The sequence below is a fragment of the Homalodisca vitripennis genome, unplaced genomic scaffold, assembly GCF_021130785.1.
Source record: "Homalodisca vitripennis isolate AUS2020 unplaced genomic scaffold, UT_GWSS_2.1 ScUCBcl_7410;HRSCAF=15093, whole genome shotgun sequence".
NCBI lineage: Eukaryota > Metazoa > Arthropoda > Insecta > Hemiptera > Cicadellidae > Homalodisca > Homalodisca vitripennis.
In genome coordinates, this window is record NW_025783521.1 from 5,052 (window position 1) to 29,242 (window position 24,191).

General features: G+C 37.2%; 1 protein-coding gene across 1 annotated transcript; it reads left to right on the plus strand.

Moving 5' to 3' along the window:
- The first annotated feature begins 851 nt into the window (after positions 1–851).
- LOC124374167 lies at positions 852–20,716 on the plus strand. Its single transcript, XM_046832428.1, has 6 exons — positions 852–1,071; positions 3,751–3,864; positions 6,138–6,220; positions 6,572–6,723; positions 19,040–19,112; positions 20,652–20,716. The coding sequence occupies exons 1-4, from the start codon at positions 852–854 to the stop codon at positions 6,656–6,658; spliced, it is 504 nt and encodes a 167-aa protein (XP_046688384.1). The 3' UTR covers positions 6,659–6,723; positions 19,040–19,112; positions 20,652–20,716.
- The last annotated feature ends 3,475 nt before the right edge of the window (positions 20,717–24,191 follow it).

Consider the following 24,191-nt stretch of genomic DNA (forward strand, 5'->3'; position numbering starts at 1 on the left):
AAATGTTTAAAGGATACTTTGATATTAAACTGTACTACAACCTGACAGTGCCACCTTGACAGGAAATGTAAGTATAACAAGGATTGGATTTAAAGGGAACATGGATTATTGATATTATTATCAAAACTATTCGAGAAAATCAACATTGTGGATGGAAAATACAGAAAGAAGTATGTCCCATAAAAGATATATCCTTGAAACAATGATCACAAACACCACTAATTTTGAAAGATCATAAACCAGGAATGGTGACCATTGATGATCTAAGGAAAGTGTATTTGAACCTGAATCATGGACGATTCCATCATGATGGATATTACTAATTTTATGGATAATATCAGATAAAACTATTTTAATATTAAATCGTTTAAGTGATATCTCACTTGAATTTGAAACAGAATCTTGGCCTTCAAAAATAACTAATTTCCGAGGAGTACCCGGGACCTTTGTGAAAGACAGGTACGATACCTAAACCACTACATCGTTTCCTGCGGACGTGTGAGGGAATGGGACCAGCTACTTTGACTAATCACCTCTAATCCACTAAATTGCGAAGTTCATGTTCACCCTAGCTACGTAATTTTAACTTAATAAAATTATAGTAAGAAATGAAGGAAAAATTCAAAGTTCAACAGAATGATTTTTAAAAAGTCAAAGTAAACATCAAACCAAAAGATCAGATGATTATTATACAAGCCAAGCTGATTCAATGTACTAGATGAACATCACTACAGAGTCTGAAAGCCAAGAAGAGTGAGAGTTGACCCATCCTGGAAAATTTAATCTTACGGAAGATATAAATAAAGAACTACACTATAAAGACCTATCCGACAACAGCAATAAGCTATGATATGAAGAAGGCTCATCTAGGGATACGCCTGACCACCAGCCAACAACATCCAAAAGTGCAGATGCCCACAATATTTGGGGGCGGCCTCATAGCGCCTGGTATGATCACTCGAGCCAACCTACTGTGGCGCTCGGAGCTTTGGCGCTATGAGCTTTTGGTGCTAATTGAGCTGTGGTCAGCAGTGAGGCCTGGATACGATTATATGTTCGGTTTGTTGGCATGTGAGCACTCCGACCAACTCTGTGGCGCTTATGAGTCTTTGGCGCTATGACTTTGGCGCTATGCGCTTCTGGTGCTAATGAGCTGTGGCGCTGTGAGCCTGGATACGATTAATTTATTTGGTGTGTTGGCGCTCAGCCAAATCTGTGGCGCTAAGAGTCCAGTCTCTACTTGGTGTATCGCATAGTGCCAAAAAGCCCTCCTATGGTTTCAAATTTATTAAATAATAATCTTGGAGGGACACTTGATGTAGGGAAATATTTGCTAAAAAAAGTATTTGTGTAAGTGGCTAAACGAAGAATAATTTTAATGATCTGCACAATATATTTTAACCTGACTATTAGAATTATTTTTGAGTTATTACTAAATACATACAATATTTACTTAGACAGAATATTGTTAATGTTACTATGTACTAATATAAGTTCAATCTAGTTACACTAAATAGGTATCTAAAACGTCCGCCCATTAAACAATAACTGTATTCTCCCTTCAAGTTACGCATGTTATTCATGGAAAATTTAAAATAATCTGATACTTATAAAAGGTATAAGTTACATAATTTGTTTTACACAAAACCAAAAAGTATTCACTTCATGGCCCATAACGTAGTTTAAAATAGCATTTTGAACAACAATTATGCATTTACGAATATGAGGACTAATTTTTAAAGCGATTAAAATTCAATATAGTAATACATGTGAAAATCATAATGGACACAAGAGCCTGATTGTACAAAAGATAAACAAAATTGTATAAACAGTTTGTGATAAATAATACTTTTCTAATGTCTAATCATTAGAAACAATTTTTCTATTGTTATCACGAGTTATAAACATTGGAGTTAGGTACAGAAGGATGGTTACCCCTCCAGCGGTGTTTCCCCCCACTCTCCAGCGTGTTTGGCACGATGATCTGTGGCGCTGAGAGCATGGATCCGATAATTTATTTGTTGTGTTGGACGGGCAGGATAAAAATGTCACAAAACAGAGCTTTTGGCTAGTGTGTCATGTTAAATCTTTAAGTCTTAATTTGGATGATGCAATGTTCCTTCGTGGTATGGACCCTTCAATTGGCAAGGGTTTGCTATCCGCGAGGAATCTATTCATTGCTTTCCGACAGTGGAGGAATTGTAGTGGGATGGCGAGGTCCTCCAGGGGGAGTAAAATCCCCCCAACAGGGCAAACTTTGTAGTGCTTTTTGGTGGGTTGGGTGAGGTCAAGAGGGAAGAAACTTTTTCTAGAACAAGTAGGGATGGGAAACCAATTGTCTCACCAAGTATGCCATTTGAGGATGAGAAGTAAAACTTCTAATACCCTGCAAAATCTTAATGAAAAATCATATTGTGCCTACACGACATGGTTTGTGGTTGTTTCTCTTTTACTTTGGTCTCTACCAGCGCACGTTGGATTATAATTTTTATGCGGTGTTGGTTTCTGAATTTGTGGTATTAATTATTTTGTGTTAAAACTGTTTGATTTTATATAATCTTATGTTTTATGGACCACATATCAATGTGTCCAAATACTCTAGGATTTCCTCCCTGTAGGGGGCTATATTGAATATGATTCCAAGTATAATTAATGAATTAAATACTTGATGTTAAGCAATGTTCAGAACAAATTTATGTTATTTGAAAATACTAATACAGAATTTGTTATATATAATGTATAATTAATTGTATCAGTTAATACATAAATAATAATCTTTGAGCATATAAAAGTTTTTAAAATTATTAACACACACGCGCAAAAAAATGTTTTATCTTCATATTTATTTGTACTCAGGATTAAATAAAGTACATATAAAATAAAGCAAAGGCCTGCTATGGTAAATTGTTATTGTTTGATGATTTCTCGTCATCTAGCAATTTGATCGAAAACTAAGAAACCTGAAATTTGGTATTGTAATAAAAACAATTATTAATTTATTTATAAATTTGGTTATCAAATTTGTTTAAATTTGTTAGGATAATTTATTAGGACTTCAATGTTCTTATCAACAAAATTTGGGTAGCCCCAGCATAATTGAAACACCCCCCTTTGAATTTATAAAAAACCCCCCATGGGTATGTTTTACATAAATAACCAATTACAACAATTATTATTTACAAAAATAATCTAAACTTAAACTGAGTTAAAAAATCTTTTTCCATTAGTGATTTAACCACCGAAGTTTATTGGGAAATTATATAGTACCATGCACTTCTTATCAATAAACCCCCCCCCGACCCCAAAACATGTTATTTCTTTATGGGCCAATATATTTAAGTTTTTTTATAGTTTTTATATATTTGTGCTAAGCATTTGGCAAATAGTTTAAAGTTATTTACTCTGGGTTAATTCTTTGAGGGGGGGAGGGGTTTTGTTTTTTTATTTGAGAGAGAATAAGGCCTGGAGATACTTATAGATTCATGCATTTGTTAAACATCTTTCTGGGCAACAAAGGGTTGTATAAGGGTCAGTTTGGTTTATCAACCACAGGTCATGTTGGGAAATGTTGGACATTTGGAACCCATCTAATTTTTGACTCCAATCATGTGGCATTATAAAGTTCTGATAGAAACCTAAATTTTTAATACATTTCTGCTGAGTGTGGTTTTCTAGAGGATATGAAATCTAGTTGTATATTGAGATTTTTTGTTATAATGACCTTATTGTGATTTTTTTTCATTGGCACAGCCCACGATCCTCGCTTTGTGTCAAGTGCAAAGTTCTTCTTAAGTACAAAAGCTGAAGCTGAAACCGTTGACAACGATGAGCGATCCGTTAACCGAGATACTGAAAAACCTAAAGGTAACTTACATTATTATACCTGTAATAGCAATACAGTTTATTAACATATTATGGAAAATAGGTATTATCGATAGAAAAGTTGTTGTTTTTAAAGCTTATATTTTGTAATTAATGAATATAAATAGTGTAGCCTACACATTTCTTCAGCACTTTAATGGTTTTGGTTATAATTTTCATTACACTAAACACTAAAAGTGGTGTCAAAGAAAGTTTCCTGGATGATTTTTGGATTTTCATCCATAGGTTCACTAAATTCTTATTGTACACGTTTATGTGACCAAAACCTGTAATGTTTTCTGTAATCAGAATTGTCACAAAATTTGATTCAAGAAAAACATATTATTTCTCAAATTTGTGCTGTCTTTCAATTACTGATTTTATTTTTTTCATTCCAGAAAAATCTTTTGAGATAGATTCCCTTTTTTGTCAGTATTATGGATTCATACATTTGTAATTATTTTGGCATCATGAAATTTATTTTATTATTGCTATGTGTCATTTCTAGACAATTGGCTGTGTCCTATCCGCTCAAAAGTTTATTGCACTTAAGATGGTAAAACTTTAGTCCCTATCGTAGTCAAAACTGCCCCCATTCAGCATTCCAGGACAGACTCCAATACCACAGTTGGAAAGTAGCTCATTGCTCCAGTGATTCCAACACTTAACAAGCAAGTTTTTACAGCTTTGCTGTTTTGTTTTGTACTGATTTCGGCCAACCGCATGAGTTGCATATATGACCATTGGGTTTCTTTATGCCCTCGTAGGTCTCGTATGTCATCCACAAGTTTCAAGCCCCTTGTATATATCCAAATAATATTTTACAACCCCAAATACTTTTTTGCTTGTACATAATATTCTCTAAATGAATATTTCATATCAACCTCTCTCGAATGTTACTCTTAGTTTCTTGACTACGTTGAAATGCACTATTCTATTACTTTCCAAAATAGGTTAACCCATTGCGGATCGTATTGTTTTTGGCGCGCGGGGCACGAATTAATTTACGGTCAGCGGCCGCACGAACAGCAATGGTGGCCCACAGTATCGCTCGCTATTGTATACTAGAAAATTCCAGCTGTGAAGGTATTCGTTCAGATGGAACATGGGCCTGCTGGGTATCCGTGATGTAGGAAAGATAACACGCGAGCAAGGTTCCAGGGTGGCAGGGATGATGTCTGAATCATAGTCTAAATAAAGCGGCTCGGGCGAAGCGATTAACAAACATCTGGGCCATTGTCTAGACTAAAACCCGCCAACATGTACGTCTGCGTCTTTTCGTTGTGTCATTAACCTCAAAAGTATTATAATAACAACTGAGGAAAACACCCAATCAGAAGCGCTAAAAATCAGAGAGTAATCTCATAAGAATGATTTTTCAACTTCGACATACAACTGCGATCTGTAGGATATTTATAAAACTTTTGAAAACTCTAAACGTAGAACCATTGTTAAATACTCTTAGTTGACAAGTGAAGACGATCCCCCGATCTATCAGACATTAAAAGAACTATTTGGAGGGAAATTTAAAAGCAGGACCGCTTTTGCGACCTGAGGTCGTCATCCTCAGGCCCGGCCGTTGCTCGTCCAGTGATCCGCAATCGGTTAATCTGACACAAAATTCCTTTTGTGGTAACTGTTACAACAGTTGCTCTAGCAATGTAGATATTAAGACCTCACCTTGATTTTAATTACAAAATCTTGGGTGTTTTGGCTGAAGTTTTCCATAGTACTGTCATCTCTGTCACAACACAAATTTAATTGTATATTTTATTATTAACAAGTCTTGTTATTTTGTCTGAAAAAGGCAATTAATGTCCGTGATAAGTGAAATTTGTTTTATGTTTATTCATAAGAAAATATCTTGGTAGTTTTCACACACACCAAGTTAAAAAAGTTGATAGCAGTAAAAGGGCTAAAGTTATGTGGCACATGTTTAATGATATTTTATCAAATTGACTACATTTTTACCAACCAAGACCTTTATATTCTTTTCAAAGATCCTTTTTTTAACAGAAGATTTTGTATTTTGTGTATATGATCTCTTTTTATGAAGGTTTTAAGTTTGTTTATAGGGTATTGTTTTTTATTGGCATTAGCACAAATATTCAATAGTGGTTCTGAAAATAATATTGTACGCTATTATTGATTATGTAGAAATAAATATATCTATTTTGTAATTGGTGAGATTTAGTTTAAAATATTATGGTGAATTGAAGTTTTTCTAATTATTTATCTTACATTTTTTTATAGTTTATTGAACTTACCTTTTTTAGGGGAAGGAGAGAAGTTGGAATTCCAAGCAGAAACTCGCATGTTACTTGATATTGTGGCAAAGTCTCTATATTCGGAAAAGGAGGTAAGTTGTCCTAGATGTCTTGTGGTGAACCATAGCTAACTAGGCCATAGATGTCTCCCTATACATACATTTACTGTACTTAAACTTACTGAAACAAACTCAAGTAGAACTGGAGGGTCGAGGTGAAGCTATGAACAGTTCAGCTGGCCATTCTTCATAATGTATAAGCCAGTTGGTTAACTCCATGATCCATTATTGCATGTGTGCTTTTATTTTTTCCTGTCTACATAAAATAATAACTAAACTTGTTTAAAAAAAAAAATCAATCTCTTTTACAAACTCAGTATATTATATAATGGTTTCTAATTGTAAATGTGATGAAGTGTTGATTTATAAATGAACCTGTGACAGGTATTCATCAGAGAGCTGATCGCTCGAATGCGAGCGATGCGCTGGAGAAGCTCAGGTACCTCAGTTTGTCCGAGGGTGCTGGTGTAGATTCTCTGGGCAACACTGAAATCCGGATCTTCACAGACAAGCAGAACAGAACCTTCATCATCCAGGTAACAGTGTGATGCTGTACTTACGGAATACTTGTGTCTCATTTTCACTCATGGTTTCTCCTAGTTAATAAAGAGCAAAAAAAACTTTGAGGAACTAAAAGTAAAATTAAAATGTATTTTCAGGAACTACAATGAAATAAAACTAATAAAACTTTCAACACTACATTTAATACGTGTATGTATATTCAAGATCAATAGAATTAAAAATATTTTTTTAAATGTTTTTGTTTGCAATATAAAACTCAACTCCCATTTTGTAATCTTGTAATTTAGGCCTTTTAATGTAAGACATTGTTTTACAAGAAGCATTACCTATCAGTATAATAGATAATTGATAATGCTTATCATTGGGACTGTCACATATTCTGATAATCAACTTGTCTACATTATTAAATATATTATCAAAACTCTCTTTTAAATTATAAGTTGTAATTGGCTGAGCTGTAGCAAAGTCTATCATTCGTGAGGCCGGAAAAATTTCATTTTTTGTCTGTCTGTCCATGTGATATCTTGAATACGAGTTGACCTATAAACTTAAAATTGTGTCATGGAGCTTTATTTTGTTTATGAGGAACACTGAGTTTCGATGATGGTGCATGTCACTTCACTCCATGGGATTTGGCTGAGCGTTAGTGAATATTTTTACTTTGCTCGTATGGGTAACTATGATATCTACAAGAAAGTAGTGTAGTAAAATAAATTTGTAAACAAACTCAATACACGCATAAGATATTCAAATATCTGACATATTAACACAATGTTGCTACATGTCATGTAGCCTAAAGGGCCCCATACACACCTGCGAGTCTGGCTCGCGAGCCCTGGCTCGACTCGCCTAGAAATGGACCAAATCCGTCAGTGTATGGAACAATAAAGAGCCGAAGCCGAGTCAAATTTCAGGCGAGCCGAGCCGGATCCTCCCGCCACTGCTTGCCGTGCGGCTCGGCTCGGCTCGGCTCGAGTATCAGTTCGCCAGTGTATGGCGCATTACGGATCGGACTCGTGCCCCCACCACCGAAAAATCTGTTCATTCCGTTTTCACTACTGTAGGCCAAACGTTTACGCACCACTCGTTCCGCCAAGGGTAATGGGTATTTTGTTTGTTTTGAGTTAACATGGCTGACTCCAAGTTATTTATGAGCCCTGATTTTTTAACAACATTTTATTGAAGAGTATCGAAATTTGCCGATAGCATTTATTATGTAGACCGTCCGGTAGCCAGAAAACGGAGAGTAAGCAGTGAGGCGTTCCTGTGGTGATATAGCGTTTCGCAGTATAAGTTGTCTTTTTTGTTATATAGCCGTTTTAACCTTGTCCAATAACATGTTAAAACTTTCAACTAACATCCTTAAATAGTTCTGATAGTCCTTGGCGACTATCATTCCTAACAAAATTCCATTAAATTCATGTGACTAATTCTCTTTCTATTTTATTAACCAATTCTTTGACCACATTACCCTTTTCTTCCGTTTCTTCTTAAATACACCTAGCTCATCTAACACTATGACCGCAGTTGCAACCTTCTTCGAAAAACTCATGACTGCAACTGGGCGAGCAAGATACGTAGGTGTATGGTGAATAATCAGCGGGTCCGGCTCGCGAGCTAGGCTCGGCGAGCCAGGCTCGCGAGCCAGACTCGCAGGTGTATGGGGCCCTTAACTATCACAACACATACATCATTTTATAGTGACTTGGTGTGTTGGCTTTTATTATTTAAACACTGATATGACCCAATTTAATTTATAAAGTCTAAATGTACCATGTTACAAGATATGTTGAGAAAGATTCCATGTGTAGACTTTGAATTTTACATGAAACTTAATTTCTACAAGAATTAGTTCTACGATACGCCATTTTTTCTCAACGTCTTTTTTATGATTATCTGTCTGGCTATCTGTCAGCAGGATATCTTGAAGATTGAAATTAGTTTATAGATTTAAAATTTTGCATGCAATCTCAGCAGAGCCTGTATAGATTTAAAATTTTGCATGCGATCTCAGCAGAGCCTGTGTAGATTTAAAATTTTGCATGCGATCTCAGCAGAGCCTGTGTAGATTTAAAATTTTGCATGCAATCTCAGCAGAGCCTGTATCGATTTAAAATTTTGCATGCAATCTCAGCAGAGCCTGTATCGATTTTAAAATTTTGCATGCAATCTCAGCAGAGCCTGTATAGATTTAAAATTTTGCATGCGATCTCAGCAGAGCCTGTGTAGATTTTAAAATTTTGCATGCAATCATCAGCAGAGCCTGTATCGATTTAAAATTTTGCATGCAATCTCAGCAGAGCCTGTGTAGATTTAAAATTTTGCATGCAATCTCAGCAGAGCCTGTATAGATTTAAAATTTTGCATGCAATCTCAGCAAAGCCTGTAAAGGCACATGGTCTGGTGTGCATTACCTTGCTTATTCATATATTTCAGTCCAGTACCAAACAACAAATCGCCTAAAACATAAAACCGGCTTGTCACATGAAAGTTGTCGCACTAAACAACTGCGACAACTTGAAACATTATTCAGTTAACTTATTCAGTGTCAACTCAGTGATCTATGTGTCCTTCATATTTGGTGGATTTTCTAAAGAATGGTGACAATTAAACATCTATTAGACAGTAAATATTCTACAACTAAGTAAGAAAGTATATTTTCTAGTAAGTAATTTTGTTTAGCTATACTTACATTTTCCATCTAAACTCACCTAAATGAAACAAGTTTCCATACAATGAAAAAAACCCACATGGTTTTTGTGACAGTTTTTTGTCTGCTTGAGTGAAGAAGAATAGACACATTCAACTGATTGCAATAATATCAAAACATCAATAGTAATTTTTATAACTTAATGGAGCACACTTTTAAATAAATAACTTTTAAAGAAAAAATTAAACTGCCATAGTAAAATAAAATAGGACTGGAACAAAAAGGAAATACTACGTTAGTCAGTTGGAGATCAGATAGTGACGTATTGGAACACCTGTGCAAACCAGTCTAGATCACATCCAACAATCTGGACAATCAGGATGGCCTTGACTGACCTTGTTCCTGTTACCTAACTGATAAGACTATCTGACTTATTACTTCACACACTGGTCTTATAAATCATTGCCTGGAGGGCCTATCCGCTCTTACCATGAACTCCCACTTTGAGTGATTTGTTTGGTAATATTCATCTGAGACACTACAACCACTATCACACTTATGTGACTGCTGACACATTACAGTGACTATCAGTCTGTGTGCACTGGCAGACAAAGTACTTGCCTGAGGGCAACCTTAAACCTTAATGAATTACATTAAAAACATCCAGACAAGTTGTAATTTAACAACTGCATATCTTCTCATAACCAGACATCTGTATTCAAATGTCTGTCAACTGTAGACAAAGCTGTAACTAAACAACTGCACACAGCTATATAAACCAGACACGCTGTCATAAACTGCTTGGCTGGTTAGTCGTGTGTAGAGATCAATAAATACTAGACATAACTAATTGATAATAGATAGATATAAGCCAAGACATAGCCCACATAAGCCATATATATATATATATATATATATATATATATATATATATATACTACAAAACTAATGACTATGGACACCAACAATATGTCAGCAGACACTTTGTACTCAGTAGGCAGCTTAGTATTTGCTAAAAATAAAAGGTTATTATTACCAATTACATGGTATACTTTAAATAAAAATAAAAATTTAATAAATAAAATTTTATTTTAGAATTGTAAATGGATAGGGAATAAAAAAATAGTAAATTTATATTGTAATCCAGCGGCAGGCACGACGCGCTTGGAATCTGGTCTAGACCTGACTTGATGGCAGTGATTTGCCAAACAATAGTCTACAGTGGACTCAATCTTTTGTTAGGGCGGCGAACCTGCCGTTGAGAGAGATTCAAACAGGCCTGCAGGAACAGGAGCGTAGTCCGGTGCAGGGCCGAGAAAAACCACGCTCTGCTTCCATTTCCGAGTTGAGAAGCGATAGAGTAAAGTTCTTTAGTGCGAGTTTAAAAGTAGTGTCGGGCGTAGGATCCGTTGGTATAGATTATTTTTAATACCAAACTCCAAGACCTTCAACGACCAAAAGAGCTAAGTACTTTTGAACTGAATTATTAAATTTTTCTAAATTTGAAATTTGAAAATTTAAGAAGTGAATTAATTTGAAATTGGAATTGAAATTTGAAATTAACGATCAAATTCTGTTGAATGTGGACTAATATATATCTAAATTGTAAAGGAGTTATTTATTTAAAGTCAAACGTAAAAATTTAATTGAAATTATAGGGATTCTAGTTAAAATTAAGAGCTGCAGGGTGCTGCACCATATTCCTGTAGGAACTTGTGAAAAATTCCTGTTGAGAAACTGTTTAGATTTGTTTGAGAGAATTTTATTTTAAAGAAGTTTATAATTTTTATTTTATTAGTTTTGAGAAGAAGCCTATTTATTTTTACTTTCATACAAATTTATTCAAGATTATTATCTTATTTTATATTTTATACACACGTATTTGGAGGACAGTGAGTCCATGTTAAATCGAAAAGTGCCTTGCCTAAGGAAGTAGTAATTTTTAAACTATTGTGCAAAACATTTCATTGGTGGGAATACAAGGTTAATAATTGAAATTTGGATTGATTTAATAAACTCTGAATATTTCTAAAAAGGTGCAGTTTTAATTTCCACCAGTATCTACTTAAATCTTATGAGTTCGAGAAATATTTAAGGTCATCATAATAAAAACAAAAAAATTTTGTATATTAACATTTAGTTATACAAATAAGTGCGCCCACTCTGCTATATTCTGGTGAACCTTAATAAAATTGAAACTTAGTGGTTGTTCATTAATAAGTGGCTTGGATACTGGAAATTTATAAAGTGTTTAATATTAAACTGTTTAAAATGGCACATAAGGTGGACTTGTTAACCAAGGAGGAATTGGACTATGAAATTAGGTTTAAGAGGTGTGGAAGTGTCTCCTAGTCTTAAAGTGATAGATTTAAGGAAAAAGTTACGGCAATTAATAAGTCTTGATGTAAAATAGTAATTATTTTGAACCTGAGTGGGAAAGGTCGCTTTCAAGGAGGAATGGGATAAAATTAAGTTAGAAAACCCAAGTATTAGGAAAGTAGACTGGAGGAATCCATTTGAACAGGGACTAACATTGGACATAGTTAGGTGTGAAACAAAAAATAAATCATTGGCAGCGCCGACTGACTAACTTAAGTAAATTGTTTAAAATCGAAGAAAAGGATAATAGCTAAACATGTTGAAAAACCGGAATAGTATATTAAGTGAATTGTTGTTAAAAATAAAAAACCTAAAAATTGACAAGGAAACATCTGATAACTTGGTGCGTAAGTTATCTGATTCCAATCTGGAAATAGAAGGTGAGCTGGAAGAGGCTAGTAAACCGGGAAGTGAAAGATAAGTCTGGTCTAAATATGAGAGATGAGGTGTTTGTTTCGGGACGGCCACATTTTAAGTTATAATAAACTACCGAACCCCATTGAGCGTTATTTGAAAGAGTTTAAAAATCTGCGATGGATTAAATGTTCAAGAATTATTAGAATTCTTTAAAATAATCTTGAAACTTAAAAAGGAAACTAGATGTACGGAAAAGAAGGATATTATGGAGATTGCGATTTCACATAGTCAGGGGAGCTCTTTTGTCGAAACTATTAGAAATAAAACAGGACAATGGCAACGGTCAAATTAATGCTTGAAATATTATTGAATTATTTTCGTGCCATATCCATCAGCGGTGAAACTTTTGAAATTTGAAAAGGTGCACCATCCCCAAAGATATAATGAAAGCTTATCCAACTACATTATAGGGACATTAAGGAATCAGTAGAAGTACTTTGTTGTAATATAAATGGAAAGGGATGTTGTGGAATTAATTTAAGGTGGGAATTAATCCTGAAAACCAGAAAATAAACTAGTGTTTATGGGAAATCCGAGCACATATTCCGAACTGGATGAGATGTGTATAAGGGCGAATAATGTAGGTTATGCTGACAAACGTGAGGAAAAACAGGGAATAATTTGAATGTGAATAGGAAGTATAATGTACCGGGGATAACAGCATCAGGGCGAGGACAAAGAAACAATAACCTTGTTATAAATGTAATAGAACCTGGTCATTATGCTTATCAGTGCCGGGAGGTAAACAGGAAACCTGTTGTAAAACCAGCGGAGACCTATTGTAAACCACACTCCAGCTATAAACCAACCCGAAAATGTAGGTCGTAATGTACAGGAGTCAAAAAACTAGTTAGTAGTATAGTTATCCCTATTGGCCAGCTGTAATCAAAGAAATAAAAAAATTCGAAAAAAATATAAAGTACCGTCACTTTTTTTTGGTGATAATACTACTGCCTTTGTCAAACAACGAAAATATGTCAGTATTCGGAGTAATAAAAAAATTCTTGGCAAAATCAAACCTGACAATTTTAAAAATGAAAAAATTTAACGAGGCCCTAAAACTGGCTGAAAATTGCCTCAAAAAAACCTATAAACAGCAGCCCACTGGAGAATGAAACAGAAGACTCTCATCCCTGTACTTTTAAGCAAAAAACTAATAAAAATTTAACAGGAAATTTGGGCACTTTCAACAACTCCATTGTGGAACTTGAAAATAGCCTCATTGAAAGTAATCTCTTTTGAAGATTCGAGTAACGATGACCATAAATTACAAATGGCTGCGAAAATTGGATCAGCCCTGTTAGAAGAAAATAATGTCCTAAAAGAAGCAAAGTTTTAAACTAGAAACCAGATTATTGATAATGGAATCAAAGTAGGGGAAATGGAAAACCAATGAAAGAAAGTACATTGACAAAGTTGAATTGCTACTACAACAGACTGCTGAATTACAGGATCGACTTGAAGAAGAGAAGAAACTCCATCAAGAAACACAAGCTATCTCTGAGGAGCAGGACCTTGAACTATGCCAACTCATCAAAAATCAATCAAAAACAATAGACGAACAGAAAAATACAATTCTTACTCTACAAAAGAAAATTATAAGTCAGGGCGCAATAAATAAAACATACCAGAACTCATACATACAAACCAATACCCCAGTGAGTGACAACACAAAATATTCTGTAAGCTCAGCACAACTTTTGATTGACCTTGAAGAAATTAAAACTAAAACTTAACCAGATGGAGGCAATGCTTAGGTTTCTGAAGACTGATTTGAGCCAGGAAAAATAAATCGTCCACTGCAATGCAAAATAGTCAATCTCTTAAGAAAATAAAATGTACAGACAGAAAGAAGAAAAACTAATGTTTATAGTGTCTCTCTCCAAGCTGCCAAATACGCACAAGTATATCAGAAAGAAGTGGACTGGGACACCTGAGTCGATTCTATTCATGACTCCCACAACAACCTCGGCTGAGGAGACTGACTCCGAGACACACATACCTACCACGGCTGAGGACACCTGTGGATTACCGCAGCAGAAGAAAAACTATGAACATTACAACAAATAGTTCTGAAAAAACCTCAGTAAAGACTACTTGGAATACCCTGACTGACACAAACATGGCTACTGCGGCTGAGAAAATTAACGACTGCAGGATCCAAGACAATCGGCCTACTACCGCAGCTGAAAAAGCGCATGTCTAACCGTGGCTGAAACGAACCTAAACTGTAGCTCTCCATTTCAATCCTCTCAAAGTTTTCTCCCTCAGGGGGAAAAAAAACCACCCCATACATCCACAAAACTAAAGGATGGCGAAACATACCAAGATTTCTTCAACAAAAAATATTGACAAGGCCAGGAAACTGCTGGAATGAAATACTTACTGCCTCAAAACAAACCATAACGCCGGTAACAAAACCTGTTCATCAAAACTCCAAATAGAACTACTCACAAAACTAACTAAGAAACCTTTTTTAGCCCTTCGCCAGTGGAAAGAATACAGATACAAAACAAGAAAATTTCACAACTCACACCACCACAGAAAATACAACGGAGAAATAGTAAAAGGGAAATAGAAGTACTGAGAGTATTCCATCAAAATGTAGATAGAATATCGAACAAGGTAGATATACTAAACGACACTCTTACAACAAATTATGAATCCCGATGTGCTGGTACTTACTGAACATGGCCTAAACAAAAATAAATTGAAGGAAACAAGACTAGACGGCTATGTCCTTATGGAGAGCTTCAGTAGAGAGAATCACCTCAAAGGAGGGACAGCCATCTATGTTAGGGAAGATCTAGCAGGTAGCAACATCCAACTTAAACATAGCAGACTGGAGCACTGAGCTTATATGTGAAGTGGCAGGAATAAAAATCACCATAGACAAGACAGACTACCACATCATTGGGGTGTACAGACCTGAAGGAGACTTTACCACAGCAGTAGATACCCTGTCAAATGTATTGGAGGAAATCCCAACATGGAAGAGCCCAGTAATAGTAATGGGGAGACATTAATGTTGTCTGTCTAGGCACTGGCCCGAAACAATCAATCTTAAATGATACACTTAACCAGTTTACAACATTATCAGGCTTAAACCTACCACCAACCAGGATTACAGACCACAGCTTCCACTTCAATAGACATGATCTGCACAAATCAACCGGACTCCAAAATAAGAGCTACAGTAATACAAGCTTTATGTCTCAGATCACACAGGCCAGCTATGCAGCATCTATGATAAAGATAAGTCTCAACCACCCACAACAGTAATAGAGGGAAGACAATTCAGTAACAGGAATATACTGCTGCTGAAACACACCTCCTACAAAAGGAAAACCTGGGGAAGATGTAAACGGACAAGAGTCTGTTGAATCCTCTTACGACTGTTGTCATAGAAACCCTCACATATAAACTTAAAAAATAGCATGCCCCAATATCAGAAAACAAATCTCACAAAAACGAAAGCCTCAGATACATGACTATGAACTAAAGCTGAAGAGAGGACAGCTTCCTCAAAGCCAAAGAAACCTATACTCTTACGGGGAGCGAGCAAAATAAGATCGACGCTAATACAAGGAAAAACGAAATACGATGGATCTCCACCTAAAAAATGTAAGAAAAACAAAGAGCAGCAGATTTTTATTAAAGACTCAGACAACAAATCTAAAAGCTATGTGGAAATTAATCAATAAAGAAAGGTCAAATAACAGCTGTGGAAATGAAACTGTACTCTAAACTACATGTTAATGGGAGAACAATAGAAAACCCAGCTACGATCACTGACCATTTTGAACTCATTCTTTGTGAATATAGCCAACGATACCTTGGCAAATATTGAAAGACCTGACGTAGAAGTACCACACACACTAGATGACTCAATACTTGGTAGCCTCTTCTTCTGGCCAACTGACAACCAGGAAGTGAGCAAGATAATAAAGACAATGAAAACAAAACACTCCCGCTGGTCCAGACGAGATATCTCCAGCAATAGTGAAAACATGTGAGGAAGAATTGGTACAGCCACTAGTTAACATAATGAACAAATCGCTAGAGCAAGGTATTTTCCCCGCAAAACTCAAGCTAGCCAAGTGTACCCGAAACTCAAAAATGGAGATCCTACCCGATCAGGGGAACTACAGACCAATATCCTTACTATCTACTTTCTCTAAGATCTTAGAGAAAATTGTATTGACCAGACTTCTACATCACTTCACCATAAAACAACATTCACATGAAGGGACAACATGGTTTTTACAGCGGGGCACTCCACAACCTCCGCAAATTGCCAGCCTCGTTGAATTCATTATCCCAAGCTACAGAAGAAGGAAAACTCAACATCAGCAATTTTCCTAGACTACAGTAAGGCTTTTGACTGTATCAACCATGAGATGTTACTAAGTAAACTGAATAAACTGGGAGTCAGAGGCCTAACTGCCAAATGGTTCAAAAGCTACCTACAAGGAAGGAACCAAACAGTTTGAAATAACTAGAACTGTAGATGGTGTAAAAAAGAAAATCAAGTCAAAACCATTGCCCCATACAGAGAGGAAGTCCCACAAGGATCAGTCCTGGGACCTGTTCTCTACATCATCTTTGTCAATGACCGCGCCAGACTACCTAAATAATCTCTGCTCAACACTACTTTATGTATGCGGATGATACAGTGCTTTTTTACTGAAAAACAGAACACCTGCACACATTGAGGTTGGGTCATACATTGCTGTCAATATGGCACAACCAATACTGTGAGAGAAATGGACCTAATATTAAATGAAAAAAAAAGAGCCAGCAGCTAATCATTGGAAGAGCAAAAGAAGGGTATGCGTGCTACCAGACCTAGAACAAATTGGAAAAGTTAAGTACCTTGGGGTCACAATTGACGACAAATTAACATGGACTGACCATATAAAAAAAAAACCTATGCAGCAAACTTAGCTCTGCCCTATATGTACTGAGGAGACTCACTCACGTCTGCAATCAAGACATGGCGAAGACTGCTTATTATGCCATCTTCGAGTCGCACCTCAGGTATGGGCTTGTGGTTTGGGGGAGGAACCTCCAAGGCAAACCTCCAGAGAGTCCTAGTGCTCCAGAAAAGAGCTGTTCGCATCCTCACTGGTCTGGGACCCAGAGACTCCTGCCGAGAGGCCTTCAAGGAACAGAAAATCCTCACTGTAATAGACTTATATATACTGGAAACAATACTCTTTGCTGTGCGGCAAAACCCAACAAGAGGTAATGAAACTCACAATCACAACACAAGAACAGCAAATAACTTTACCTTGCCAATACATCGACTAGCAATGTTTGAAAAGCCAACCCACATATGTAGGCTCTAATTTCTGGAACATCCTACCTGAAGAAACTGAAGAAAAGGAAAGACGCTGAAAATGATCTCACGCTGGCTCCTCGACCGTCCCTACTACATAGTGGAAGAATTCAAAAACTGGAGGAGGGACCCTCAACCGTGGACTGCCTAAATTAATGCCAGAAACTAAGTATCAACAAACACAACACTTACACCATTATAACACAAACACTATTTTTCGACTTTTAATCTGTTCTCAAGGAATATGACTAATAAATGGTTTCTGATTCTGATTCCTGAAACATTCAACATTCTGAACTGATTTGTTCAGGTCCTTGTCTGCAAACAAGTGCTAGGTCAGTGACAGACGCCGGCTGGGGCCGTGCTGGCCACTCTTCTCTAGGGAAGAGGAGTTTCTACATGATGTAATGAGACAAGGTTGTGGTCTACAGTGTGCATGATGTCACTGAGTCAGTAACAACACGCTGATCTGATTCACTCTTCAGCTCATTGCTCCGTGTTGCTTCCTCGTACATGTCTTCTAGTTGTAATACTTTGTACTATTTTAGTTAACATTGAGTAAGTTCGGAAATAAGAGAGACTGTGTTGATGTCCAGCCCCACGTTTGTTTTCGTCAATTGTATAAATTCGAATGTGTGTGAATATTTTGTATCGTCTAGTTCAAATGTTGTAGTCAATTTGTGTAGGTTCGGAAATATCTGCTCCTCGTTGGTTAAGCCATTTTTGATATGTGTTGGTTATTCCCATGTGTTGTTTGCTCCAATTTTAAATGAGTTTGGATTGCCTCATTTTGGTAATTCCCAATCTATAAGATGTCGAGATGTGTGTAGTCACCACTTTGGTGGCAGTAAATTGTTAAGATGTCAGAATTTGGATGTTAACTGATATCTGCTTCCAAGTGAGGCATTCAATGTTTATTTTAGTCACAACCCCTCTCAATACTAGTCATTTCATTAAAAAAAGGTGGATTTCAAGTCCTTGAAAATTACATAATTTTTGCAACCTTTTGGCATCGCAACCGAAGAAGGCCACCATTCCAGAGAACTAATTATTAAGACTACTATGAATATGTCGCTATATTCCCCCATCCACACCTTACCAGCATTGAGGATGAATTACTTTTACTTTATCTAATAATTTACACTTAATGCCAAAAGTTTTCAATAAACAATATATAAACTGAGGCCTAGATGACTCGTGTCCAATATCCGTAACCCACTCTTTATGATAGCCCATGCAATGACATCCGCACTTCCAGTTGTCTCTTGGATGGCAGTAATCCTGCCTACATGACTGAACTTGTCCTGTAGTATAACAAGCTGACAGTTGTGTTCACTTACTGACTGATCGCTTACCACACCAATTGAAATCTATTGTGGAACTCACTGTAATGTAAGTTATGTGCTTTACACTTGTGTCCAGGGACTCAGCATGGCCCAAGTGCATCTTGGGATTGTTGCAGATCTGAGCACTATTACAGCCCAGTGTAATAGTTGATTATTTAAAGTGCATATTACATTTTGATTCTCTTTGTTGTTTTCAGGACACAGGGGTCGGCATGACTAAAGAAGAAACTAATCTCTAACCTAGGTACAATAGCACGGTCTGGATCCAAAGTAAGTAGATATTGTTATGTTGACTTTGGGTAGTATGAAATTGTGTAGATTGATACACTGGACAAGCCAAGTCGGGACTTGTAGTGCGTCTGTGTAGGACATTTACCCCAGCCAAGGGAAGTTAACCATTTAAATTTTCATTTTATAGTTGGTTTGTAAATCACAAATATTTGTAGTTAACTTAATTTCTTTTATCTGACTACATAATTGTTTTTAGATTTGTGTTTTATATATTTTGTATAGTACGTAATCCTTGATTGAATATTGTTTGTGCTACTTAATAGTTTGTCAAAATTCCTTGAAAAATATTAAATAAATGCGGGTGTACAGTGCAGAATATTAACTGTTTGAGAGTTAATAGAAATTTTCATGACATTCTAATATCTGTCAGTTTACCAGTTCCACCACTGGGTCATTCCATTTCAATTCAACCAATGAAAAAATAATTTTGGACCTTGACCTCTCGGATTGTTTATGATTTTTTGTGTGGATGTTGTACCTACCAAGACTAGCTAAAATTCCAAATTTTACGATTTTCTGCCCTTTGGATTTTGAGTAACAGACTTTTAAAAACTCAGGAGGTAGTTTTTGGTCATATCTCAGCATTTTCTAAACAACTTAGCTAAAGAACTATTAAAGCTAAAGAGCTCAAGTTTGTGGCATTGTTTTCCATTTCAAATGTTCTTTAATTCGATAAATCACACAACTATGTTTTTTATATTTTGAATCGGTTTTTGAAAAACCCAAGTTTTAGCTGCATTGTTCACTGTATACTGAGAACATGACCAAAAACTGGGTTTTTTGTAGATTTTTAAAAGCCTTTTACTCAAAACCCAAAAGGCACAAAAATGTATAATTGTGCATTTTTAACTAGTCTTGATAGGTACACCACCGACTTCCGTACAAGAAATCATCTAAATCTGAGAGGTCAAGAATAAGACTATTGGTTATTTGTCAGGGAATGATCCTAGATGATTTATGAAGTTCTCTGTGGCTGTCAAATATACATTGACCAAGAGCTAAACTTTCCCAGTGCAATTACGGTTGGCTTTTTCTGCCTCCGTGAGAAACACTTTGTAAATAGAATTTGTTAAAATGAGTTGGGGGTTTCTTGCCATTCAGAGTTCAGAAAAACCATTTTCACTTGTAATCTGTTTCTGTATGAGCATTGGCAGCTCCATGAGGTTCTTGAAAATGTTTAAGTTCCTAATCGTGGCTAGTGATGCAGACAGCATTATTGGTCTGTTGGTTGTGTAAACAATAATCCCAACTTTCTTATCACACTATTCTCCGTTGTGAGATTTTAGCCAATCTCTATCAGCCATGGATTAACAGTTCTATCTGGCGATAAAATGTTGTACAAGAGATGTATTTAATTCTTTAAAATATCCAAGTGCTTCTCACTCTCTCTCCGAGGAAGGAGCTCAAAGAAAGTTTCATGATCTTTATAGCTATCAATTATTGTAGATTACAGGAAAATAAGCAAGTGATACTGGATATTGGTAGAGACAATACTAACTGGATTGTTGATTGTTTCAGGCCTTTCTGGAGCAGCTGAAGAGGCAAGGGTGGTGCAGTAGCAGGCAGGCACCGTGATCGGTCAGTTCGGGGTGGGATTCTACAGTGCTTTCATGGTGGCAGACAAGGTGGAGGTGTACACTCATCCTCACGTACCAGGCAGCCCTGGGTACTGCTGGACATCTGATGGGTAATGTTCATACATCGGCTGATAAATAAACTAATATGGCCTTTATTTCAAGTGGTTTTCAGTAAATGCTGCTTTTCAAAAAACAACCGAAGTCAGCCTATATTAGGATTGCAAACTACAGCAACTATGTTTAAAATAATTAGCTTTATTGTCTTAATTGATAACTTAATCAAACAATATTTTACTTACATGGTTTCTAAATTTTCTGACAGTTGTTCATTGATGCATCCTTCCAAATGCCATGACTTCTACCAAAAGTTGGTTACATTTTTAAAATCCTTTGTGTGTGAAGTAAGGAACATTTGGATTCCTGCTGTGTTAAAAATAACTTCTGCCATCTTATGCATAGCTCGCTTCTAAAGATCACAATCCCAGTTAGTAGATATAACCTGTCAGCTGATATTAATATAGCTTTTTTTTTTTTTTTTTTTTTTTTTCCCCAAACTGGGCGCGGGGCCTACTCTGCCATGCATCTTAAGCCTCCAAGAGGCCTTTTGCGCGACCCCCCGCAGCCCGAAACAACCAATGAGGACTTCCCAGTCTACACACTTCAGCAGTTTCAACAAAACCCATGCCGAAAACAACCATATCAAGTCCTCCTGGGAAAAAACTCGTCGCCACCCCGAACCACGGACCTGGTTCAAGCTAACCAAAGCATGGGTCAGTACCACTCTCCTTGGCTATTGCTGGGCAATCAAAGAGCCATGGTGCTTGCTCAGCAGACAGTCTCCTCCTGCTCATTTACAACAAAATTTACAAAACATTACAACCTTCCACAGAGCGGATCCTCCTGAAGGATGCCAACTCCTGTGTAGATCGCTCCTCTTCAGGTGACCCATAGGCCGAAGCCGCGACACACCGCGGGCGCCGCGAACACCGCGCGCACGGCCGCCCCGTCCGCCGTCTCTCCTAAGGGCGTACGGCTGTCACCCGTCCCTGGCCGCCGGGACGCAAAGCACCACGCCCCGGGGCATGCGTGCACCGCTAGCCAGAACTCCGGTCCCCCGCCTCCCAACCGGTGAGAAGGCCGCGTGCGCGTGCCCGCGTCCGCCGGAAGCCGCCCGCGGCAGACCCTCCCGGGCCCGGCGGCAATTCGGTGAGGCGTGCCCCCCCCGCCCCGTACGCGAATGAGGTGACCAATGACCCTTCAGAAGACAACTTGAATCTGTCTTAATGAGAGAAGAGTCCGCTGTAGGCCACCGCACCTTCGGAGGAAGGGTGACTTGTAAATAGACCATTCCTACTCACTCTCCAAAAACCGCGGATAGCAACCTCCACCATCTACCATGCTTCCGCGCCGAATCCCATTTTCGAGACAACCCTAGAGGATTCAAATATGACCGTATGGAACACAAGGAGCCGCAGAATGGATGAGAGTCGACTTGACATGGGCGCCGTCATAAATTGTTGCTCTCGAGATGTCCCCTGTTAGTGGATGGGAGTATAATTTGCAGTTTTTTTAGTAATCAGGCCAGCATTTAACTAATTAAAAGTACTCTCGTATGATTTACATTGGAATATTGAAGCCTGTGAGTCAGAGCCGCATTATAATATTTAAAAAAACACCCACAAAAGAAAACAAATCCTGGAGTATAAGGAACTTTTTAAATTTAAGAAATTTTCTTTTTGTTTCTCTAAAACAATAATAAATGAACAATAGACGATTTGGTCCAACCAAAGTTTAAATTTTATAGTGCAGTAAATAAAGTAAGGGGGGGCGTGTAAGGAGGAAAAGAAAGAGATTAGCGTCGACGCAGCGGGGGGGTGGGGGGATAGAGGGGGGGTGGTTTCGTTTGCGTGGAGCGTCGGAGAAGCGGGAGTTTGGTGAGTGGGTATTATCAGTGTAGTGTGTGTAGTATCTATTTTGTGGTTTAGTTTTTTGTGTGAGATTACTGAGGTTGACTATATAGTAGTATCTAACTAGTTTACTGCAAGTAAACATTTTTATGGAACGATTTACTGGTAACCATATCGGGGTGGGGTGGGGGGTCGGGGGGGGGCTGGGTCGGTCGAGGGGGGATGATTATCGATAGGATAATCTTAGCGAAGCATTGTGATTCTCAGCGGGGTACAGTGTAGTGGGCGGAGGGGTGTGATTCGTATTGATCGTCCACATCTCAGGCAAGAGTAATAGTCAGGGGCGCTCAACCGACGCGAGGCAGCAGTGACGTCCTAGGTTAATCTGGATAAAATGTAATTACGAGTAGATCTTGGGGGGCGATGGGTTACCAACTCAGGACAGTATCCAATAGATGGGTAGTTTTTAGGGTCTATGTATGTCAGGATCGGGCTTACTCACTCATAGAAACCACAGCATACTACTTTTACATACGACAAACCTGCAACACTACCAATCTATACAGTATTAATATCATGTTTTCAGTCATATGTATGAAGTTAAATAGGGAATAAGTTAGAGCACTATACACAGTTCATTTCATTTATTAGGATAGATTGCGTATCTTATGTTCTTTAAGAAAGTACCCTTTTGCACACTACTATAAAAGCTCGAGATTAAGATATCACAATCACCAATAAAATCTTCCACACAAAGGAGGAGGTTATGGAGAAGAGATGATGAGGAGGGGGGTGGGGGTGGGGTGTGGTGGTGTGAGAGGAGTGAGGAGGTAAGGATAGGGTAGAATGGGGTGAAAAAGGACTTACCATGAGTATTAAGCCCGATCAAGTAGAAATACGAAAATACGTTATAGCGAAATGACAAAAGCAAACCATACGTATTCCAAAATACTTTTTTGGACTTTGCTCATCAGTGCGTGCGGCGAGTATAAAAATCAATTCCACCACAGCCAAACAATGGCATTTCTTTGGACAAATTTTCAAACACAACCCAAATAATATGCCAAAGACTGAAAAGATGGCCTGGCCCGTAGTCCCCAAGTACCAATCCCTTTGGACCAATCAAGATCAAATGTTGAAGACATTAATTGTCAATACTGCCTCTACGACATCCTATAGTAATCCTGTTATCATACGCCGACTTCCAGAGAAATAGTTTGCCTGTCCTGTACCTATTACCTACTCTTCAAGTATCCTTTCTTGAGAAATGTACTCTTTTTAATTTATACCTATGAATTAAAAATTCCTACTTACACTTTAAATATGATTTTTACCCTTTAACCAGACTAGAAAGGATTTTTCCTCTTCATCTTTTTAAATGTCTATTGTGAAGAAGTAGGAATTCCAGTCTGGTAAAGGTAAGTAAGGGCTATTTTGTATCTTATGCTAAATTCTTTAATTACTATTTATGTAATTATTTATAAATAATTATTTAGTTATTATTCTTAGTTTATTATTTACACAGGAATGGTATTAAATCCACTCTTAAGAATTAAGACTCAGATTGATAGGTA

Excerpts from the sequence above, each read along its gene's own strand:
- LOC124374167 (XM_046832428.1), top strand. The coding sequence starts at position 852 with ATGAAGAAGGCTCATCTAGGGATACGCCTGACCACCAGCCAACAACAT. Across the intron at positions 3,865-6,137 it reads AGATACTGAAAAACCTAAAG|GGGAAGGAGAGAAGTTGGAA; the intron begins GTAACTTACATT and ends TACCTTTTTTAG. Across the intron at positions 6,221-6,571 it reads CTCTATATTCGGAAAAGGAG|GTATTCATCAGAGAGCTGAT; the intron begins GTAAGTTGTCCT and ends AACCTGTGACAG.